General features: G+C 40.2%; 1 protein-coding gene across 1 annotated transcript in view; it reads right to left on the reverse strand.

The window, feature by feature from the left end:
• The window catches only part of PTPN13 (protein tyrosine phosphatase non-receptor type 13), a 97,075-nt gene that overhangs the window by 39,475 nt on the left and 37,850 nt on the right, over positions 1-19,750 (reverse strand). Inside the window, exons 8-17 of the mRNA XM_059827003.1 lie at positions 14,798-14,893; positions 12,736-12,830; positions 8,988-8,995; positions 6,028-6,247; positions 4,477-4,551; positions 4,203-4,377; positions 3,040-3,193; positions 2,746-2,884; positions 2,210-2,362; positions 635-817 (exon numbers count right to left, since the gene is read on the reverse strand). Of these exons, the coding sequence (XP_059682986.1) occupies positions 635-817; positions 2,210-2,362; positions 2,746-2,884; positions 3,040-3,193; positions 4,203-4,377; positions 4,477-4,551; positions 6,028-6,247; positions 8,988-8,995; positions 12,736-12,830; positions 14,798-14,893 (1,298 nt within the window). The remainder of the gene's footprint in view (positions 1-634; positions 818-2,209; positions 2,363-2,745; positions 2,885-3,039; positions 3,194-4,202; positions 4,378-4,476; positions 4,552-6,027; positions 6,248-8,987; positions 8,996-12,735; positions 12,831-14,797; positions 14,894-19,750) is intronic.

Consider the following 19,750-nt stretch of genomic DNA (forward strand, 5'->3'; position numbering starts at 1 on the left):
GCACTGCGGGACATGGTTTAGTGGGCATGGTGGGGTTGGGTTGGTGGTTGGGCTTGGTGGTCTTACAGGTCTTTTCCAACCTCAATGATTGTGTGATCATTTAACTTAACTACTCTTGGAAATATAACAACTTAGGTGCATCTCCTAGTTACACTGAGTACTGGCATTTGCCAGGACCCAGTCCTCTAATGCAGGATTCTCGCTCTGGTGCTCCTTCACTACCCACGTCCCACACGGCAGCATGGGCAGATAGCCCAGAAATGCAGTAAACGGGCACAGCTTCTCCCCGTGCTAAGAGCAGCCCTTGATCTATCTTTGTAATAGCTCTTTCCTTCGAAGGCAGTGAAGCCACGTTTCACATCAATACAGATTTGCCAAAAGAAAGGTGCTAAACTCTCTTCTGAGGCTGGAACCTCAGCAGCACAGAATGCAAGCTAATTAAAAAAAAAAAAAAAAATCTTTAAAACATCAAAACTCCTATTTCGATCCCGTAATACAACACAGCTCAGCCACACAAAATGTAGTCAGAGAAAAGAGCAGCTTGATTTGCAAAAATAACAAACATACAAAACCAGTATCTGGAAATACAAATATAGACATGTACACACAGATAGAGGAGAAGAGACCGACTTACACTAAAGGATATTTTCTTCGTCTCTCTCCATGGGAAGCGTAGTACAGGTGCGCGGGCCCCATTGTGAACTTCAAAAATAACAACTCCTTTGGAGCACACTCCCAGAAGGATACCTGTTTGGGATCTCTTCTCAGGCAACACATGATGAAGATGAACCCCATATTCCGTGAGCCTCTGACACAACTGTACAGATCAATGGAACGGAACTTATAAGAATATGAATGTAAGGCTATTACAAGTTTTTTATACCTCTATACAAACATTTCAATATATGCATATATATACATATGGATTTTAGAAAAAAAAAGATTCCTTTCTGCCTGGTGATTCCACTTATACAGTTTACAGATGTTACAAACAGAGGCACATCAGCTGTTCTAGAGGGTTAGTAAAGTCTTGGCAGTATCTCTTGAGCTGCCAAACGCTACAGCAAATGAACCTAGCATTTATTAAAACCAAACAACGAAATTATGAATCAAGAACTCCTGTGAGTAAATCAAACATGCACAAACCAACTGCTGGCAACAAACTGTAACTAGCCAGATGCACTTGTTATCGACACATTTCTTAAACACAGAATTAGATTAACACTGCAATTCTGTGATCACATTAAGGCACCATAACTGCCAAAAGATGCAGTTTCGCTCATTTTGCACTCCCAGTCATTCGTTCCTGCTGTCTCTTCAGTACTGGCATAAGGGATTGATGTAATGAATCCAAGGAGGGAATCTAATTGCTCGCCCACCCCCAGTCAGTCTAGGTTTAGCTAGGATCAAGTCCCCTACTCTTGCTCTCGGTGGTTAACTTACAAGAACACTTCTGCCAAACGAGCAACAGCCTCAGAAGGGGCAAAGTCAGCTGAGTGCCTCTGCCATCAGCTCCTCAAAGAGACTGTGGAACTACAGCGTGACTGGGGAATTACAATGTAATGGTTATGCAGTGTCTCGGCAGCAAACTGTCGCCCCCTGAACTCGTTTGCAGCCATTGTATCAAGGCAGGACCTGATCATTATCCCATGAGCAACAGCAGCGAACCCCATAATTACATTTCTTAATGGGTCCTCTTAGAATAAACCAAATATATCTGTGATTATAGTCTTCCTATCATCTTACCTAGTACCTGCACAAGGAAGTCTGCTTGGTAATGCTCTGGCTTGCTTCATACCAAGCCCCATAAACAGCATTAGCTATAACAAAACTTTTCATAATTTACATATTGTTTTTTCTCAACAGAAGGAACAAAGGACATAGGGAATGCAGGGTGTGCTGCCTCATAATCATAGCTTCCTTTAGAGTAAGCACAAGGATCAGTGGTGGCTTTTAACTACTTTGAGCTAAAGCAGGAAGACTACTGATTGGGGGGGAAAAAAAAAGTGAAAGGACTTCCTTCCCGTCTATTACGATTTCTTTTCACTTGTAATGATGTGTCTTTTAAGATCTTTTCAGCTTTCTTCCTTTCAGTGTTATTCAGAACCTGAGCAGTTTTCCTGTGCTTTCACTTGAAGCCCACACACCCATATCCCCACAAGGAATTTCTTAAGTCAGAGATTAAGGAAGCAAACTGCTGCCCACTTACCTTCAAAAATTCTAACTCTGTCTCTTTTTCAGATGCACCCACGTAAGCGCTATGCAATTTTGGCAGCTCTTCCTTGATGTAGGACAGATCTAGTTTCTCCATCACTCTAGCCGGGACGTAGTGTTCTAGTCTGAAATATGACATGCCATGCACCTACAACACAAAACATCTTTGTGATGGCATCCCCATATGCCACTCTATGAGCACGAATGAAGCATAAACATTCATTTTACAGAGAATCGTACATTACAACTGAGTAAGGGCAGGGATTCCGAATCTCAACCCTGACCCAGAGCTTGATTTCACATGTGGTTTCTTCCTATTCAAGCCTGAGTCTACTTCCACTCAAGAGAGATGGTTCAACACCCAGATCTCGAACTAGATTCTGCAACAGCCCTGTGTTAGACTAGAAGAAAACTTGCCCATGGCAAAAATTGCCAACAGCGTATCAGTTGAGCTTCCAGTCCAGGGCAGAGCTGTGAAGCATGTGTGGCAGCTCACAGTCCATTCTTTAATTAAGCAGCAAGATGGTGTACCTCTGCCTGGTAATCTCCATACTCAGCTTGGAGAGCTAGGGATGCTAACAGTAAGGCTGTCTCATCATCACAGTGCATCCTGTCTTCCAAGATGTCCTTCCGCAACTGTAGATAATACTGGTGACAGGTCAGCGTGTGCCTAGAACAGGAAAACAAAACAAAAACCACAAAAAACCCCACACCATCTTTGGTACTCTTCCTGTTATAGCTAATTCCCAGTATTTGATTAATATCCAACTTCTGTCCAGAAATTTAGGGCTTAAGGGGTTAAAAAAAAAATGTTCATACACTCACTGTATAAGACTGACATCATCCACAAAAAACTTTATGCGAAAAAACAGAGTGAAGTTGACAGGGGGCTTATTCTTTTTCTTCGGTTCTTCTTTCCATCCTTCTGGAGCTACTTTACTTAGCTTTATGTCAGGATCAACGAAGAAAAATTCATTGTCTGCCATGAACGTTAAAGGGAAGCACATGGGTAAAAACATTAAAACCAAATATTTTCTCCAGCTGGAGGATCAAGACTAGATTTACAATTCTGAAATCTGGTTTTGAACAGTAACGTTTTCTCTTGACTAACAAAGGCTTATAAGCATAATAGCTATTAAAGGGAGCACTGAATAAGGGCAGAAGAAATAATTTTATAGTTATCCTGAAGACACCAGTGGGAGGAAAAAAAAGTTACCCTTCGTGATAGCTACAAAACAGGAGGTAGGGTTTCTTTAAAATTTCAGATTTCTTATCCTATAGGAAATCCAAAATCTGCCATTCCTTCTCTCCCTTACTACTTCTGTCCCTTTTACATTTCTGCAAAATATTTTCAAGGCTTTCAGAATTGCCAAGAACACCAGGAGCCTGCCGTGGATAGAGTAAGCTCTTGGGCTGCTAAGGCTTCTATCTCATGCCAATATTCCGAACGCTACAGTTCTGCAACAGCCTGTGAGATATGCCAACAGGAAACTTGGGTCTGAACACGTTGGTTCTGCCACCACGAATTTCTGGTCCGTTCTAAGAGCAAAAAATTAACAGCTCAGGAGCAAATTCTTTTTCCTTAAGGCAGCTCCCTCCATACAAGGGACCCTCCTATGCATCCCAACGCGTTTGCCTCCACAAGAGGCTGCAACGTTGCCTAGGGCGTATTAACAGAACCCAAAGCCCTTTCACGTCCTCTGAGGGGTACTAGGCAGAGTGAAGGCAACAAACAGCAGGGAAGAAAACTCGGCAACCAAAGGGAAAAGGCTGCCCAAGATGAGCTGCCATTACTCAGGCAAACGTAGAATTTTATCGTGCAAAGTTGCTCTTGATTGAGGACTGTATTTGGCCTCAATACAAGAGAGCGTAACTCAAAAGTAAACGCTTTGTAGATGCCAGGCAGTCTCTGCTTATCTTTTCTCCACACCATGTAGCTAATTCTTCTTACTCTGTACCTCTCAACTACATCAAATCATTATTCTTACCTCTTAAAGTAGCCAATCCAAACAAGTGATGCTCCACCAAGCCAATATGGGCAACAACCATATCAAAGACATCTTTACATATCGTTTTGGTGTCACAGGTCAGCTCCAGCTTCTGCCCACTTAGAAGCATCACATTTACTTTTCGCCTGGTGTCATCATTCTTCCCTTTCTTAGTCTGTATTTTGTGAAATAAAATATCCCAAAATTCACACTTGTGATAAAAGTGCCTTTGTTGACACTTTTGAATAACACTGCTGAATAACCCTTTTCTTACCAAGATAGACTTTGGTAGATCCAGGGAGATGAATGGCTCAATCGTCATTTTCACAAACTCAGGGCCAAAGAAATTCTGCAAGTCACAAGAATATGAATGAACACTGTGTTGCTGGAACAACAGACTGCAATGCCAAAGGGGAACCAAAGGCTGAAACTAGAAAATTGTACTGAATTCCTCCCATGAGCTGGGAAGTCTAAAGAAGCTGATTTTGCCAGCATGCCAGATACCACTGGCAAGCTACAGCGTTGGTGACATTATTACTCTGCATATTTTCATTCCTTTGCTGGGCAAAGAGCCAACACTGTAATATTATTTGTCTTCCTTTAAAATGCAGGGTGTGGGTTGCGTATTGGGACCACCTGGGCTTATCTCAGTAAGCAACTGCCTGACATTACTAAGGTTTTCTGCATTGGTGGCAATTCCACCTTGACAAATCTCTGCTGGTGACACACAAGTCTCATCTCCTGAAGACTGAAATGAGTCAGCCTAATTCTATCTGCTGGGTTCAGGTAGAGATCCTGGCCAATTTCTGACTGCCTGTAGACAAATACATGTTCTACTACTTCACCCTGTAAATTATAGGAGGTCACCTGTCCCAACTGTCAAAGGAAGTCCTCCGCACAACACGCACTTCAATACCACATCACAAAAGGGGCTCAAGATTCACCTTTTGAGGGAAAACCTTCATTGGCTACTGCCTACTACCTACCGTGTACTATATGTAAAACATCTGCACGTAAACCTCCTAAGGAGCGGAGGCGAACCAACCTGGTTAGCTAAAGCCTACATGAACTAACTGGTCAGAGTGCTATGGACTGCGGACAGATACAGGAACTATTACCCTAGATTAGGACAGCAAATTCACCAGAGTCTTGTTTCAAGTTTTCCCATCCTTCAAAAAATAACAATAAATAAATCCAATTCACTGAAAGCAGCAGCAGAGGGCATCAAGCCATCATCTCTTCTAAACATCAGCCACTCTATTTACCTATACCTCCATCTCTCTCTTTCTCTGTAATCTTGTATTTCACCCACATACCGAGACAGCTGGGAAAGGAAAGGGGAGTTTGCACGGTGATTCAGGGCGAACCCAAGGGCCAAATGAACCCCCTCTGCTTTTCATTACCATCCCAACTTGTTCATTTAATAACCTTTGATGCTGGTGGGACACATCCACATTCCACTAAGAGAAATAAATGCTAATCAAAGTGCTTGAAAACACCACAGAAGACAGGAGAAAACTACACCTTACCGTTGTTAGGACGCTATATTGTTTAATCGATGCAATCTTGAGTCAAGGCTTGCTGTCTGTTTTAGCATCTCTTGATAGTGCTTGAGGCTACGTAGCCACTAATGCCACAAAACCTCAGAAGTTTACCCTGTGAGAGTAGGTCTTTCCTATCAGGGCAACACCAAACACCTAGTATTTAATCTGTTGATGACTGCTTATTACACGACTCAGTTTATGAATCCCACATATTAGAGTTTCAGTCAAGACACTGCTCCGTTTCAATGAAAATAAGAGTTCACCTGAGATCAGGTCATTACCCTCAGTTTTCTTTGTGTCATGGCTGTTTCCAGGGCTATTTCTCTCAGAGGATCCCTGGTGATGTCAAGCATCGAGGACCTAATTGCATCTCCTGGGGAGAGGTTAGGTCGGGACTGCCTGAGAGCCATTCTAGTTTGCAGTTGCATCATTTCTTCTTCCTGACGCTTTAGCATCACTTCTTGACTTATTAAATTGCTTTCAAATGGTGCTTCATGTTGCCTACGGCATAGTCAGAGGGGATGAAAGACATTAGTAGGTACGCTTAAGACATTCTGCTGCTTTAAGCACTTACCTAAGTAGAAACCCGTAACACAAAAACTAGTTATCAAATACTACATTAAATACAACATTCAGCAGCCAGGAGGCTAGTACTCTACAGCAATCCACCAATATAGAAAATGAGCAAACATGCCAAGTTTCTACAGCTGCCTGTCATTTATTCATATGAAAATAAAGGCTCAGCTGCAGTCTAAAAAATACTTGACACTACAAACCCAGTGAATCAGTACAAAACAAGTGAACACACAGGAGGAAGAAAAATATTAATGCTTTGAAAAATATCTTTATTTCTCTGTTCAAGCAGGGACTGTGAAAAAGGCATGCTCAAAAACACGTCGTTAAAGAAAAACCTAAAATATTCTTTATATAAGTAAATATTGCTCCAATCACTTTCTCTGCAGCAATTCTTTACGAACTCTTTGCACACATAGCACTGTTACTAATCCCCTGATTTTTCCTGAGCAGTAGTATAGCTTGAAATATTTCTATAAATATTTTATATGCATCAACATCCTATATACTATATTATTCTAAATATCATACTCTAATGTTTTCGTCATCTTATTTTGCCAAAAAAATCCCTTTTCCTTTAAATTCCTAAGAATGGCTGGTTGATAACACAGCCACTGCAAAAAATAGAGTCAAAATTAATAATCTGAAGGGAAAAAAGAGAAAAAAAAACCCCATCGGTATTTCTGAAAAACACAGCAACCTATCCTCCAGTTCTTTTCTCATCATGTACGGATCACAAGTGTCCTACAATTTTATTCTCTGTGGAAGGAAAGAAATCCATGTCCCATTTTGGGTGAACAAAAGCCATTTTTCAGTTGAAAATCAGGAGGTTAGTAAATGCGAAGAGAGGAGAAATCCAAGAAAAAGAAAACCAACTTCCACTCCCCTCCCTCTGTCCCATGCTTACAGAAAAACACCTTTAAACCCCAAACTAAATACAAACCAATCAAGGCTTCTTTAGAAATCCTAAAACAAGAAAAAACAATTTTCTCCCTCTATTAACATAAGTATATAGAGGCAATTTTTAAACACATATGGACAGGGGAAACTAACACGACTTTCATCCACCAAAAAACACTTTTAGCAATTCTAAGCTAAGTGTTAGTTTAGATGGTACATTAGAGTAATGCAAAACATGAAAGAGCAAAGAAAGTGGTTTGAAGCCTGCGTATCCTTGCACTGAAGTTTAGGAATACGGATGAATGTAGGGAAAGTCCTGCACTGACACTGACGCACAGCTCTTTGTAGTAGAAGGTAATCTACAGGCTTTTAAAGACATTAAATTTCTATATCTATTTTTTAAAAGTACCTAAAGGTATGCTTGGTGAATGACAAAGCAGTTAATAAAGAGAAAATGTACCTGTCCAGACAGTACTGTTGTCTGTGCTAATTGGTGGACGTGATTTCAATTTTTTTTCCCATCTTTTTACAGCAGTTTCTAATGAATGCCAATGGTGTCAACAGTGCACCTCATTCTCTTAATGTTTTTAGTATCAAAATTTCATTGGTTAGCACACAAAACCAGTATTAAAATAAGAAGAGTTATGTTACCATGAGAGTCCAAACAATGAAACAACGCGCCACAAACCAAGCAAAACAAAGCTGAAGTTCCTCAGACGGAATTTCAGGGAAGATATAGAGTAGTTACAGAAAAATGTATTAATGTAAGCCCATTATCCTTTCCATCACGCAGGGCTTTCATAGCATCGCTTCCCTTCTCCCTCCCCTGTTCCCTTCTGCAACGTACTTAATGTGCACGTAAAAGGACAAAGCAATGAAAAAAGGCCTCAGACCTGCAAAGACTTGTGCACATGCTTAGCTTTTCACCAAGAGGAAGCTTATTAAGATCAACACACGTGGGAATATTCACAATGAACTAAGTTAAATACACCCACGAGCGCCCTTCAGATCAAGGTCTAAGGATGGGCTCTGAAATAAAACAAAAACAAATACTTTCTGAACATAAATATCTATGAATTATCAAAGATGATATGAAAAAGATAGACATGTTGCAACTGGCTGTATCTGAAAACACTTACTAATGTGAAAACCCCTACTGCAGAAAAAAATTTTGCCTTTTTAACAACATACAGCTCTGTGCAATAGAAGCAATTGTAAGTTACTGTGTAAAGTATTATCATTATGTTGGTTTATCACCTTTGTTGACATGTATTAGTTTCTCCTAAAAGTAGGGTGGGTGTGGAGTGTCCAGGGAGGATGCTCAAAAACATAACGGTTTAAAAATTTTCCTAACTTAGTATCTAAGCACTATCACCAACCAGAAATCGTCACGCTTCGGCATCCTGGGTAAGTCAAACTAAATCTGGCTTGGTCAGACTGTCAATTCTCTACAGAGGGTATCAGCATGGTTCACTCTTTAGGTGCCAAGACAAGGAATGCATCTCTCATTCTAGAGAAGAGGAGGTACTGTTGACAGATGCAGGTAGAGCTCTTCCATGAAGTTCAGAATATGCAAGTATTATTACTCCAACAACGACAACAGAAAATCCAAATTATATTCCTAATAGATAACATCATAAAAGTGTGTTTCCTATGGTATTTCATCAGACAAGTACTTGGCTGCTACTCTGTATTTTCATCAATGTCTGACTGCAAACCAGAATCTCCCAGTTATTTATTAACCTGAAGGCGGTAGGTGAGCAGTCACCTGGAAGGCTGACTCCTATAACAGAGAGAAGCGAATTAACTCCTCACCTAGTGTACTTACCAAGAAATTAGCAGGTATTGGATCAGAGAAGGAAGTTGGAAGAAGGGAAGCAGGTAGGCATTCTCTAATGATTAGTGCAGTGGAAAGGTCAGGAATAGATTGAGAAAGATGGATGCCTTTTGGTAAGGTAGGAAGGATATGGAAATGAAATCTGGTGGAAGGAAAAGGCAACAGAAGGAAGAGATCCATGTCAGCTGCTGCTCCTAGAGAGAAAAAGGAAGAAATAGTAAAGGAAGGAGAAAAAGAAAAAAAAAAAAAAGAAAAAAAAAGGGGGGGGGGGCAACAAAAATAAGGAATACAAAAAGCAAAGAGGAAACACAGACACAAGTATCCATTGCCACGAGGAAAGCATTCCAAGAAGTTTAAAGGATAACAACAGTCACAGACCACGAGAAGGGTTTGAGTGTATTGAGTGTACTGCTGAAAAAGTCCATGGCTTTTGCTAGTTGAAGAGCAGCCCAGCCCACCCAAACAGCACAAGTTGCACTCGCTGATAACTCTAAACAGCTTCACTGGGGTTTTTTTTAATATTGGCGGCAGACTCCCTCAAATCCAAATCCCCCTATTTGATTTACAACTGCGTTTTACAAGGATAATTCCGTGGATAATTAAGCAGACTGCCTCTAAGGGTATGCCACAGGAGCAGTAAACTTAATATGTATTGAAGTACAGATGGTATCTCTGAACACAGAGAAAAACACTGAAACATGCTCCCAAGTGCTGATGGAATTCAAGTAATGGATTAAGTTGCATATACTTCCCCAAACCCTGAAATCAAAGGACCAGCCAAAAAAATGTAAACTCTTGAGTATCGGCTCTTTGGAACTACTTGTTATCAAGAGTTTTACTTTGAGAGCTTAAGTTATAAAAGCCATGGTCTTCTGCAACACTGGACAGTTTAAAGCAGCAACATGCAATGTTCTGGATAAAAATAGTGAGTTACTTTCTCGGAAATCTCTCTGCTTAACTAGCTCCCATCTTTGACGGTATTCCTTTTTACGCTTGTTAGCACTGGGAAGTTTTAACAGCTGTCGGAGAAAGACAGAGAGAGAGGGAGAGACAGCATGCACTGTTTTCTATTCAACTCACATAATTAACAGAGATATTATCTAAGTATTATTTTAGGACTAAATTCTGCTCATGGCTGCCTTCCTGTTTCTTAATAGGTCTACAAAAGAAGCTAGTAAAACTAGCTTTCAGGAGTTCAGCCTCATTTTTCTGTCTTGGATATCCTTATTAGTCTCGTACTTAGATTAAAAAAACCCAACTTTTTCACCTTATGAAAATGGGGGAACAACTACGAAAATCAGTAAAGAACTATCTGTGGTACCCTACCATGACATTTTTGTGCACGTGCAGAGTAGTATCTTTTAGCAAAGGCACAGAGAGGAGGCCAAGCAGAAACAGGAGATTCAAGAAAGTACTAAGCCTTGAAGTTAAGACTGTATAGTTACATACATGTAAAATTCATTCCATTGCTAAGCACAATGGGTAAGTCTATGCTGCACTTACAAACCAGTATTTTCCTTCTAGATTTCACACATATACAAATTACGTCCATTAAAGGTACCAGTCTTAACAGAGCAATATAAAGTAAAATAATGTAAAACGAACCATGAGAAAGTATGTGCTGTTCTACCACGGCATTTTCACTGGCATAATAGGCCTGATTCATTTACACCACTGTGACTCATTTACATACCACATACTACTTTCCATTTCTGAAACATTTTGTAAATAGAAACAAAAGTTCTCTATCAGCATCCGCAAATTACTGCTGGTTTATTCTGAAGCATAGCTACAGTGTTGAATTGGCAACTTTCCTGGGTTCAAGTCAAAGAACGAAGGTTGACTTAGCAGTATTCACCAAAAGAAAAAAAATACAATGGCAAATAAGTTAAGAAAAGCTATACGCCCATTCTGTACACACAGTAGTATTAGCCTACTTTGCCATTTTAGCGTGGTGCCAAGTCAGCATAAAACGCGAAGCAGAAATGTACAGCTCTTTAACGAGGTTACATGGAACATAAACCTGTAATCCGAGTCCTTGAAAATTTGCCCTAAAAGCTCACATATTAGCCAAAATCCTCTTACGTCAAGACAGGCTGGATTTCTAATACTGCTTGGACACTGCAGTTTAACGCATACGCTGTTACACGAATAGATACCGTATTCCTGCCAAGACAGCAGGGCTGACCCAGCTAAGCAATGCCTAAATACTTCTCCCCTGCAAGAAACGCCAACATACACATTTCTAAGTGACTTCGCATTTTTCGGGCAAAGTGCAAGTAATGAGAAAACCAACGCAGCTGCTCAGCACATCACCGAAAGCTCTAACATTGCCAAGCAACTGTTCTCTTGTCCGTCTGCGCTCACATACAGCTCGTCTGAGACCCTGCCTTACTCAGATCCATTTAAGGCACACAATATAGTGCAAGAAGCAGATGTTCATTTATTTTCATCTCTGTGTTCAAAGCATGGCTCTAAGCCCTACTCGCTGCACATCACCCTATACGTTAAATGAGCACACAGGACAGAGCTGACAGCCTTGCCACACCACCTGAAACAGTTCCAGTCTTCGGACACCTCTGAGTTTCTTTAATAGGACAGAGCAGGACTCCCATCCAACTTACGCCAGAAACATATAAATATCCTAAAATATTGAGCACAGCAGCAATCTTTCTCCTGCTCTACCCCAACAAAGCAAAAAGCTGCTGATGGAAGGCTGGAAGGCTTTGTTGTTGTAATGTGGTGAGGGAAGAGGGGGAAAACGTGTCTTTTTTTTCTTTTTCTTTTTCCCTTACTACAAAAATTATTTTAATCTTCTTGATAAAATATTCCAAGGTGATTCAGCGTCTGGCAGAGACTAGAAGAAGAACATTTTCCATCCAAAAGGTCAATGGCAATAAAAATTCTCAAACATTTAGAATGGAACCACTCTCAAAACCTGACAGGTATGGGAAGATATGCTTCTGCTGTACAAAGATGCTGTATTAAGGTGATGTACAAAGCAGAACCTACTTTTTAAAGCAATATTGATGAACAGCACTTGAAAAAATAGAACCCGAACAGATGTAATATTCAAATACACAGCACAGCAAAACGAACTTCAAAAAAGCATAAATTGTTATTGAATTGCCCTGCCTGATCAGTGCTGAGGTATTTAAAAAAATAACATAAATCCAAACACAACAACATAAACTAAGAGTTTGCCAGAATAACCAATCGAATGTATGGCTTTGGCTTATTTCAAAGAAATAAGCATGCTATCATTTCCATATGAATTAAAAAAACTGCAATTTAATCTGTATTAATACCCATACTTTCCAAAACTTTATCTTAGAAAAGGATGATCAAAAAAATTATTATTAAATATTTCCAAGCAGAACATAGCCCCTGACCTTCTGACAAATATAGTAACTTGATAAAGTAGAACCCAGTCTCGTGAACTGAATTTGGACTCCTAACTGCTATACTTACCTCTACACCACAGTGCATCACAAGACTTTTACTTCAGACTGCAGTATGTAATTCTGACATGCTATTTTCTTTCAAGTACAACACGTCAGTTTTTAACCTTAAACAGAAGCTGGGATGGGAGTGAAAAATTCGCTTGCAGATTTAGAATACTTTCTTTGATATAGACAAAGCACACCAAGACATACTGTTTTCACAGGGTTTACCTTGCCCTCTGAGAATTAGCTTGACTTGATGTGGAGATATCATCAGCACCTGGCAAAGCACCACTGGCATCATCTCTCTTGAAACCTTCATTTCTTCTCACTAGCAAACCAAAAGACAAATTAATACCTGACTGGGCAACAAAGCACACAGAGTAATCCCGTTTAAAAATCAAGGACTTATCAGTCATATGAGATTACTTAGAAGGAATCAGATTCATGTGTTCTGCACAATGGCATTAGAGCATTAGACAAACTAGCATTATGAAGCTGATTTCAGTTTTCAAAGCGATCATATAATTTCCCCCCCAAAAATAGCTGTACTACACAAGTCCTTTGAAGAAGAATACTTGAGGAAAGCCTAAAAGAAACCACAATAAAGAACCCACACACACAATTGCACAGACACCTTTCCAAGGCGACACATTTCTTTGTCAGCCACGAGTTGAGACACATACACGGCAGAGACATGATACAAAACCACTCCAGAACAGACATAGAACAGCTAGGTAAAGTAATTATGCATCCAGTTCACAAGAAGGGAGTTAAGAAACAAGTATATATATTGCTGGGCTCCTGCGTTTAACTTTTGTCCCTGGAATCTGACTCCTCCTTATAATTTATCAAAAAAAATCTTTTTTTTTTTTTTTTTTTTTTTTTTTTCCTTTTGGCCATATACTAACCTGCTATGCTGTTTGTAACAGTTACCGCCTTTGCTGGTACGTCTTCCTGTAGCAGCACCCGAGACGTTACACTTAGAGCTTGGTTTTACAAACTACTTCACTTTTATCTCTTACCGTACCCTCAACGAACAGCGCGAGCAGGAGAGCTCTTGCGGAACGCATTACAGCCACAGTGATTAAGAAATAGTTCTTTTTGACAGTCATTTGACTGAGTCCAGCAATAATTCTACTAGTAGCCAGAAAGCAGCTCTCTCTTGCCTGTACAAACTTAGGAATTGTTGACTTTGGACTGGAACACGTCAACAGCCCGTTCTAAATGGCAAGAAAATGAAGGGAAACGCGTTACAGGAGCCTTCCTACTTGTTACTGTTCCTTAGGCTTCTGGCTCCGTAAGCAGGAGGATAGACAAAGACAAGGAAGGCTGACAGAGCAGCAAGTACCGAGAGGCTGGGTTGGAATTCTGGGCGTACAGAATACATACGGTGCAGCTATACTCTAGCTTCCTAACTATTGCCTTCTTTCCTCATTTTCATCAAATGGTTTGTCTCCATCACTCATAGTGATTCTGCGAAGCTGATTGTTTCGTCAGCTGTGCTCCCCTCTTGACTTTTTTCCACCATTCTGGCATTTCTTTCAAAAAATTCTCCAAGCATTTCCTTCCATGCTGTGCTTCCACTGTGTGAAGAAAACCCTTCCTGCCGTATCTCAACGAACAACCCTTCGTACCATCTCCTACTTTTCTAAGCCATTGATTTCATAGAAGTTACTTGAATTTATCATACAAGTAGTCTGTACTATGTACTACTTTTTCACTACACTGAAATCCTTGGCCTATAAATTATCAACCATTTAACTCTCACAGTAAAACTCACTGCTATAAAAATAATTAAACCATGTATGTCCCATATAAAGCTTTTGCAATTTACTGTTATTGTACACCAACAACTCCTTGATCATTTTTGTGCCTCTGAAGACAGCATGTTATTCAAAACAAGCACTCCAGCAAAAAGTTAACCATTTCCAGCCTTTCCTACCAAGTTCCCTTCCAGAGTGCTAAATGTCAAACTCATTTCTGAACAGACTACCAATTATGCTGAACTGTACACAATGTTGTAATTACAGGAGATCATCTTACAACTTCATATTAGTGGTAATTATCAAGCCTCCTACTAAAGGATTTAACTTCATACTTTCGGGGTCTATTTTTCTTCTTGAACTTTTTTCCTTAGGTTTTTTTTTTGTTGTTTGGGTTTTTTGGTTTGTTTTAAGGCATTTTGTTTTGGTTTTTGTTGTGGGTTTTGGGGTTGTGAGTTTGGTTTTTGGTTTTTTGGGGGTTTTTTTGTGTTTTGTTTTTTTTTTTTTTTTTTTTTTTTAACAGAGGTCTTACCTTGCCTGAAATCTGGTTCCGAAGAAATAACGGATGGACTTTCACTCGAAGTACTATAAACGTCGCTGTGGTAAGATTTGTACCTTCTCAAAGGCTCTGAAAATTTAAATCAGGGTATCAGAAAAGTAAGAGAGCAACAGTTCTAATGCAAAAATCAAACACAAATTAACATTCGAAATTTTCTGAAATATTTTCAAAACGCTTTTAAATGCCTGTCTGTGGCTATGGAGTCTGAAAGCAAACACTCAGCGGATGCTGTGCAGTCCCATTCTGTCCCTGCAGCCTAAGGGTTCTGCAGTCTGTCTGGCCTCTCTTGGCTATCCTAACAGAGCCACCTCCTCTGAACGTCACTCTCATCATCGCTTCCAAGTTAAAACTAGTATTTAAAAAACCCACAAAACCCAAGACAAAACCCAATCCCTCCTGCAAACAAAACTGATGAAAACATGTGGCGTGCTCCTCTTGCGTGTAGAAAGCAACCACCAGGACTCCGTCCCTGGCTCCTTCACGACGAAAAAGGAAAAATATCCACAAAGCGGAAACTGGAAAATTATAAATCATTCAGCTCATCTTTGACATCCACAAAATACGCTTAACAATCAATTAATAAGCCCCTATAGAATATTTAATTAACCAGAACAGCTAAATGCATGCGATGAGGAATCAATACAGCAGCCTCAAGTGCAAATCACTACAGCAAGGAACATAAAATGTAAGAAAACCAAATGGGGAATACATGAGCAGACAAGTCCAGATGCTGCAAAAAGGAAGTCAGAGTTTCCAACTTCCCACATGCAGAAAACAAAACGCCTGGTGAAAAATCCTGCAAAAACAATAAACCTGTGGCATAACCTGTATTAGGGCAGAGGACAAGTTAGAGATGCAGTCAACAGCACTACGCATTCAGACTTCCTACAGAAGCAAGGAAAACTCCGAACAGGAAAAAGACATGAAAAGATGTAAGATAATGCAGTAGAGAAAGACTAAAGACTAGTTCGTGTTAATTTTGGTCTATCTGTTTCCAAACCCCTCCTCCTTAAAAGCCGGCATTTCCCCCATTTCCACCAGCTCACTTGGGCTGTGCAGTTCCGCACTGTCACACCAAATAAAATATTCTTTAAGAAAACTGGGGAAAGTAAGCAAAGTCGCCAATCAACCCATGAAACCAACTGCTCAGGCCAGCCCATCCCAGTTGCACAGCTTAGCAGCATAAACCCCAATTAATCCTAAGGATATTTCACATTACTCTCGGAAACGAGCAATACTGCTTGCACATTTGCAAGCCAACCTACAGCAAGGTGCAGAGAATTCACTGGGGAGGAGGGTGGGGTTGCTTCAGTCTTTCACAATGGCTACTTTCAGCATTCTGGATTTTACAACAAAGAAATCGACCGCCCATCTAGCAATTACTTGCCTAACAAGTGAAATAAAAACCAAATTCAGTGGGTAGCTTTTGGAGATGTATTTTTAAAATGCTCCCAGCCCTTTAAGTGAAGCATCAATCCAAAGACGATACTGGAGCTACAGTACAGAAATGTTTAAGTGAAAACAGATGTCATCTTTCCCAGTAGTTTTATTAGCTGTAGATTTTTCAAGTCTGCTAAACTGACTTTGAAGCAAGAGAATGGAAAGGGAACAATAAAATATAACATGAGATTTTAAATAGATTTTTTTTTTCCACCTAGTCAGCAGCCTGGGCTCTCTGAATCGCACACAAATTGTGGCTCCATCCCGATTCTTCAAGACGTGAAATTTTGCAAAAAATAATTAGAAGGCAGTAAAACAGAAATATGCAGTTAAAACACGAAGCAAGTGTTTGTATGTGGTGGCATGATATCTGACTCTGCAGGCTATTTGACTTCTCTTGACTCATCCTGTTGGCAGGAGCTGGCGCCCTGCTGTAGGCCAAGGGGTAAGTTCACGAGCCAAGAAACATAAAGCGAGATTCCCAATCACCGCTTATCTCAATGTTTTCACAGACCTCCACATGAGGCCCAGCTCGGTTTAAACCTATCCTCCCAGCATTCACAAGCAGAGACAGAGATGGGACCACCCTCCTTTCTCGTTCACATCTTTCTCCCTAAGCAAGACCATACAACTTAGCCCAGTAACACAAGCAATCCTCATCTTCCGGAGGCATTTTACAACCTTTCCGCATGGGGCTGCGTCAATGACTATCAGCCTGTTCAGCCTAGGGATAAAAGTTTAAAGGCAATTAAGAAGCTACAGCTTGAAATTCAGGGTAAATCCTCTAGGTTTTTCTTCGCTTTGCTCAGTTGAGTAAAATAGACACAGATGTGGAACTGTTTGCTGCTGGGGCTTCTTCTCTTTGGCAACCACCTTCCAGTTCTCTGCTGGAATAGACACATGTCTACTTACACCCCCTGAACACCCCCCCAACACCCCACCTCCTCTTAACCAAACTGAATCTTTCCCGGGGCACGGAGAGGATATGCACTGCAGACCTGCAAACACTCAATTAAATTGTAAATATTGAGACTACTATATCTATAATGCTTGCAAACTTACTCAAATAATTTATGCTGCCTCCTCTCCTCCAGCAAATTCTCCTCAATTCTAACATATCATGTTAGGATTTCACTTCAGAGAAGGCACTTGGATCATGTCCAAGCCAAACTTCTAATTAAGAACTGGCTTCCAAAGGTCACGAAGTCCCAATTCTGGGATCAAGTTGAAGTTAAGCTTTTCATACAAGTTTCAAAAATGAGGAGAAACTTCTAGCCTGTCTGGCTGGGAAGGAACTGAAAGATGACATCAATGAAAGACAACAATAAAACAACTTATCTCTTGTATTTACAATTTTTCCTGGGATTTTTGAATGGCCTTGGTTTGTTGTTTTGTTTTGGGGTTTTTTTTTGTTGGTTGGTTGGTGGGGGTTATTTTCATTTCTGCTGACTGAAGAGAGACTTCAGAATTGATTTAACTTCTGGAAACATCAAACACATTGTAGCAAAAATTATTCTACCAGTTACCCTTCTTAATGTTTAGATTGCAGTCTCTTACCAGAACACTTCAAGTCATTTCATACCCTAATAGAAAAACAAACCTGAGTTTAAGCACAGTTTAAAAGTCCATAACTGAAATGTATATATAAAACTTGTACTAGAAGAATCTGTGCTTGTGCTGCTTAGGGCTGCAGTGGTGCTTTTTCAAACTCCATGTCAAAGCCAGCAGAATGCAATCTTACGGGCACCTAACGCAGCATAAAATAACAAACCACACTATTTACGCAAGGCAAGACACGCAAGCCCAGACAAGTAATTTACAGAAAGCCTCATCTCAGCCAACTTCAATAGAAATCAGAGAACCACGTTTAGCTTGGAATTTCATTATCCTGAACACATGACTCACATTAGATACCCAGGTTTTCAAATACACATTATTGCAGAATTATTACTGGCTGTACAGAGAGGGAAAAGGACAGAGAAGATGTCAGAGTTAAAGAGGCAGTTTCGTGACAGGGAGGGAGCTCTTGTTTGTTCTTTGAGGTTTATTGGTGGGTGTCTCTATTACGTAGGAGTGTTACTATAATACCATTTAAAACACATTAACGGTCCTTTAGGAGAGGCCGGGACTTGCCTCTTTCACAAGAATTTAACCAAGAGGTTAGAGCCATATTTTCTCTTCCTTCTCCCCTTTTCATCTAAGAAAACTTGAATTATCTTACGCAAGGCAGCACAGGTTTAACAGGAAGAACGTAGAGATCCGGAATAAATCCCTGGTAAGGATTCATATCCAACAAGTGCACAAGAGAAACAAATCCATTCAGCCTTCCAATGGAGCAGGCTCAGTTTAACTTGCAAGGTTTCCACCACCCATATTCTACACGAAAAAGCTGTATTGTGCATGCAGCGCAAGTCACCAGGCATCCAAGTGACTCCCTAGGGAGCCCAACGGACATCTGATGCGTAGGGTCTAGCAGGATCTGAGCGACAGGAAGAAACAGAGCCTTGTAAAATTGCAGAAAACCCACATCTCAAGGACTAGGCTGGAAAAGAAAACAGCAAGTTTAAAAAAAACAACCCCAGGGTCTGGTAAGAACTCAGTGTCTTCTACTTAGAAAGACACCTTCTTTTCTGGATATAGGATAAGGTGCGTAAATGGACACAGACTGAAAGTGTGGCCAACAAAGCTGTTTGTCTGCTTTAATTTAAATGTTTTATCCAACTGAGAATGTAGTGTGTTGACTAAAAATTAATAATCCCAGACTGTGTGAGCTGCTGAAAGCTCAATGAAGTAGATAAAGCAGATGCCACTTTGCTGTGCAATTACGGAATTGTAAGAGCTGTTTTACTACCTTATGTTAAAACTATGTAATTCAGAACAAAATAATAGTGGCCGATGCCACAGTACTTGTACTTTACAGAAATCCCACAAACATTTCTTTCTTTTTCCTTGAAAAGCCAACTTCTGTAGTCTCAGTAAAATTAACAACTGAAAGTTTTCTATCTAAAATAGTTATTGGTCCATTATCCTACCCTTCAGCTTCGTTAATACGATTTCTGAACATTGTTCTAACTGAGCCTTACCCTTACCGGACATACCAACCACATGAGAATCCATTTCGCCACCACTGAATTTAAATCATACTGCAGCACAAAGATCGTAAGACATGTGTAAACTGAGCCTTCATTTGCTTTTGCATGCAAACAGGTATACCATTGCGGATGACTCGCATTTCCTCTGCTTAGCCTACACAGGAACGGAGTACATACAATTCAAGAGAAAAAGAAAGTATGCACACTTCCTTGAATTTACAGAAGTAAGCCGGTAAAGCAGCTATTCCTCGTTTGCCCTAAATCCAGTCTCCCATTTAACCCACTTCTACAGAAGCTCCCAAATTCAAATCTCTGGGGCTTCATTTGCTGGGATAAATTTACTACCAACAGCCACCTAATTACCCACAGAACTTTTCCCTTATTCAAAAATGCA

Source organism: Gavia stellata, chromosome 19, assembly GCF_030936135.1.
Source record: "Gavia stellata isolate bGavSte3 chromosome 19, bGavSte3.hap2, whole genome shotgun sequence".
Lineage (NCBI taxonomy): Eukaryota > Metazoa > Chordata > Aves > Gaviiformes > Gaviidae > Gavia > Gavia stellata.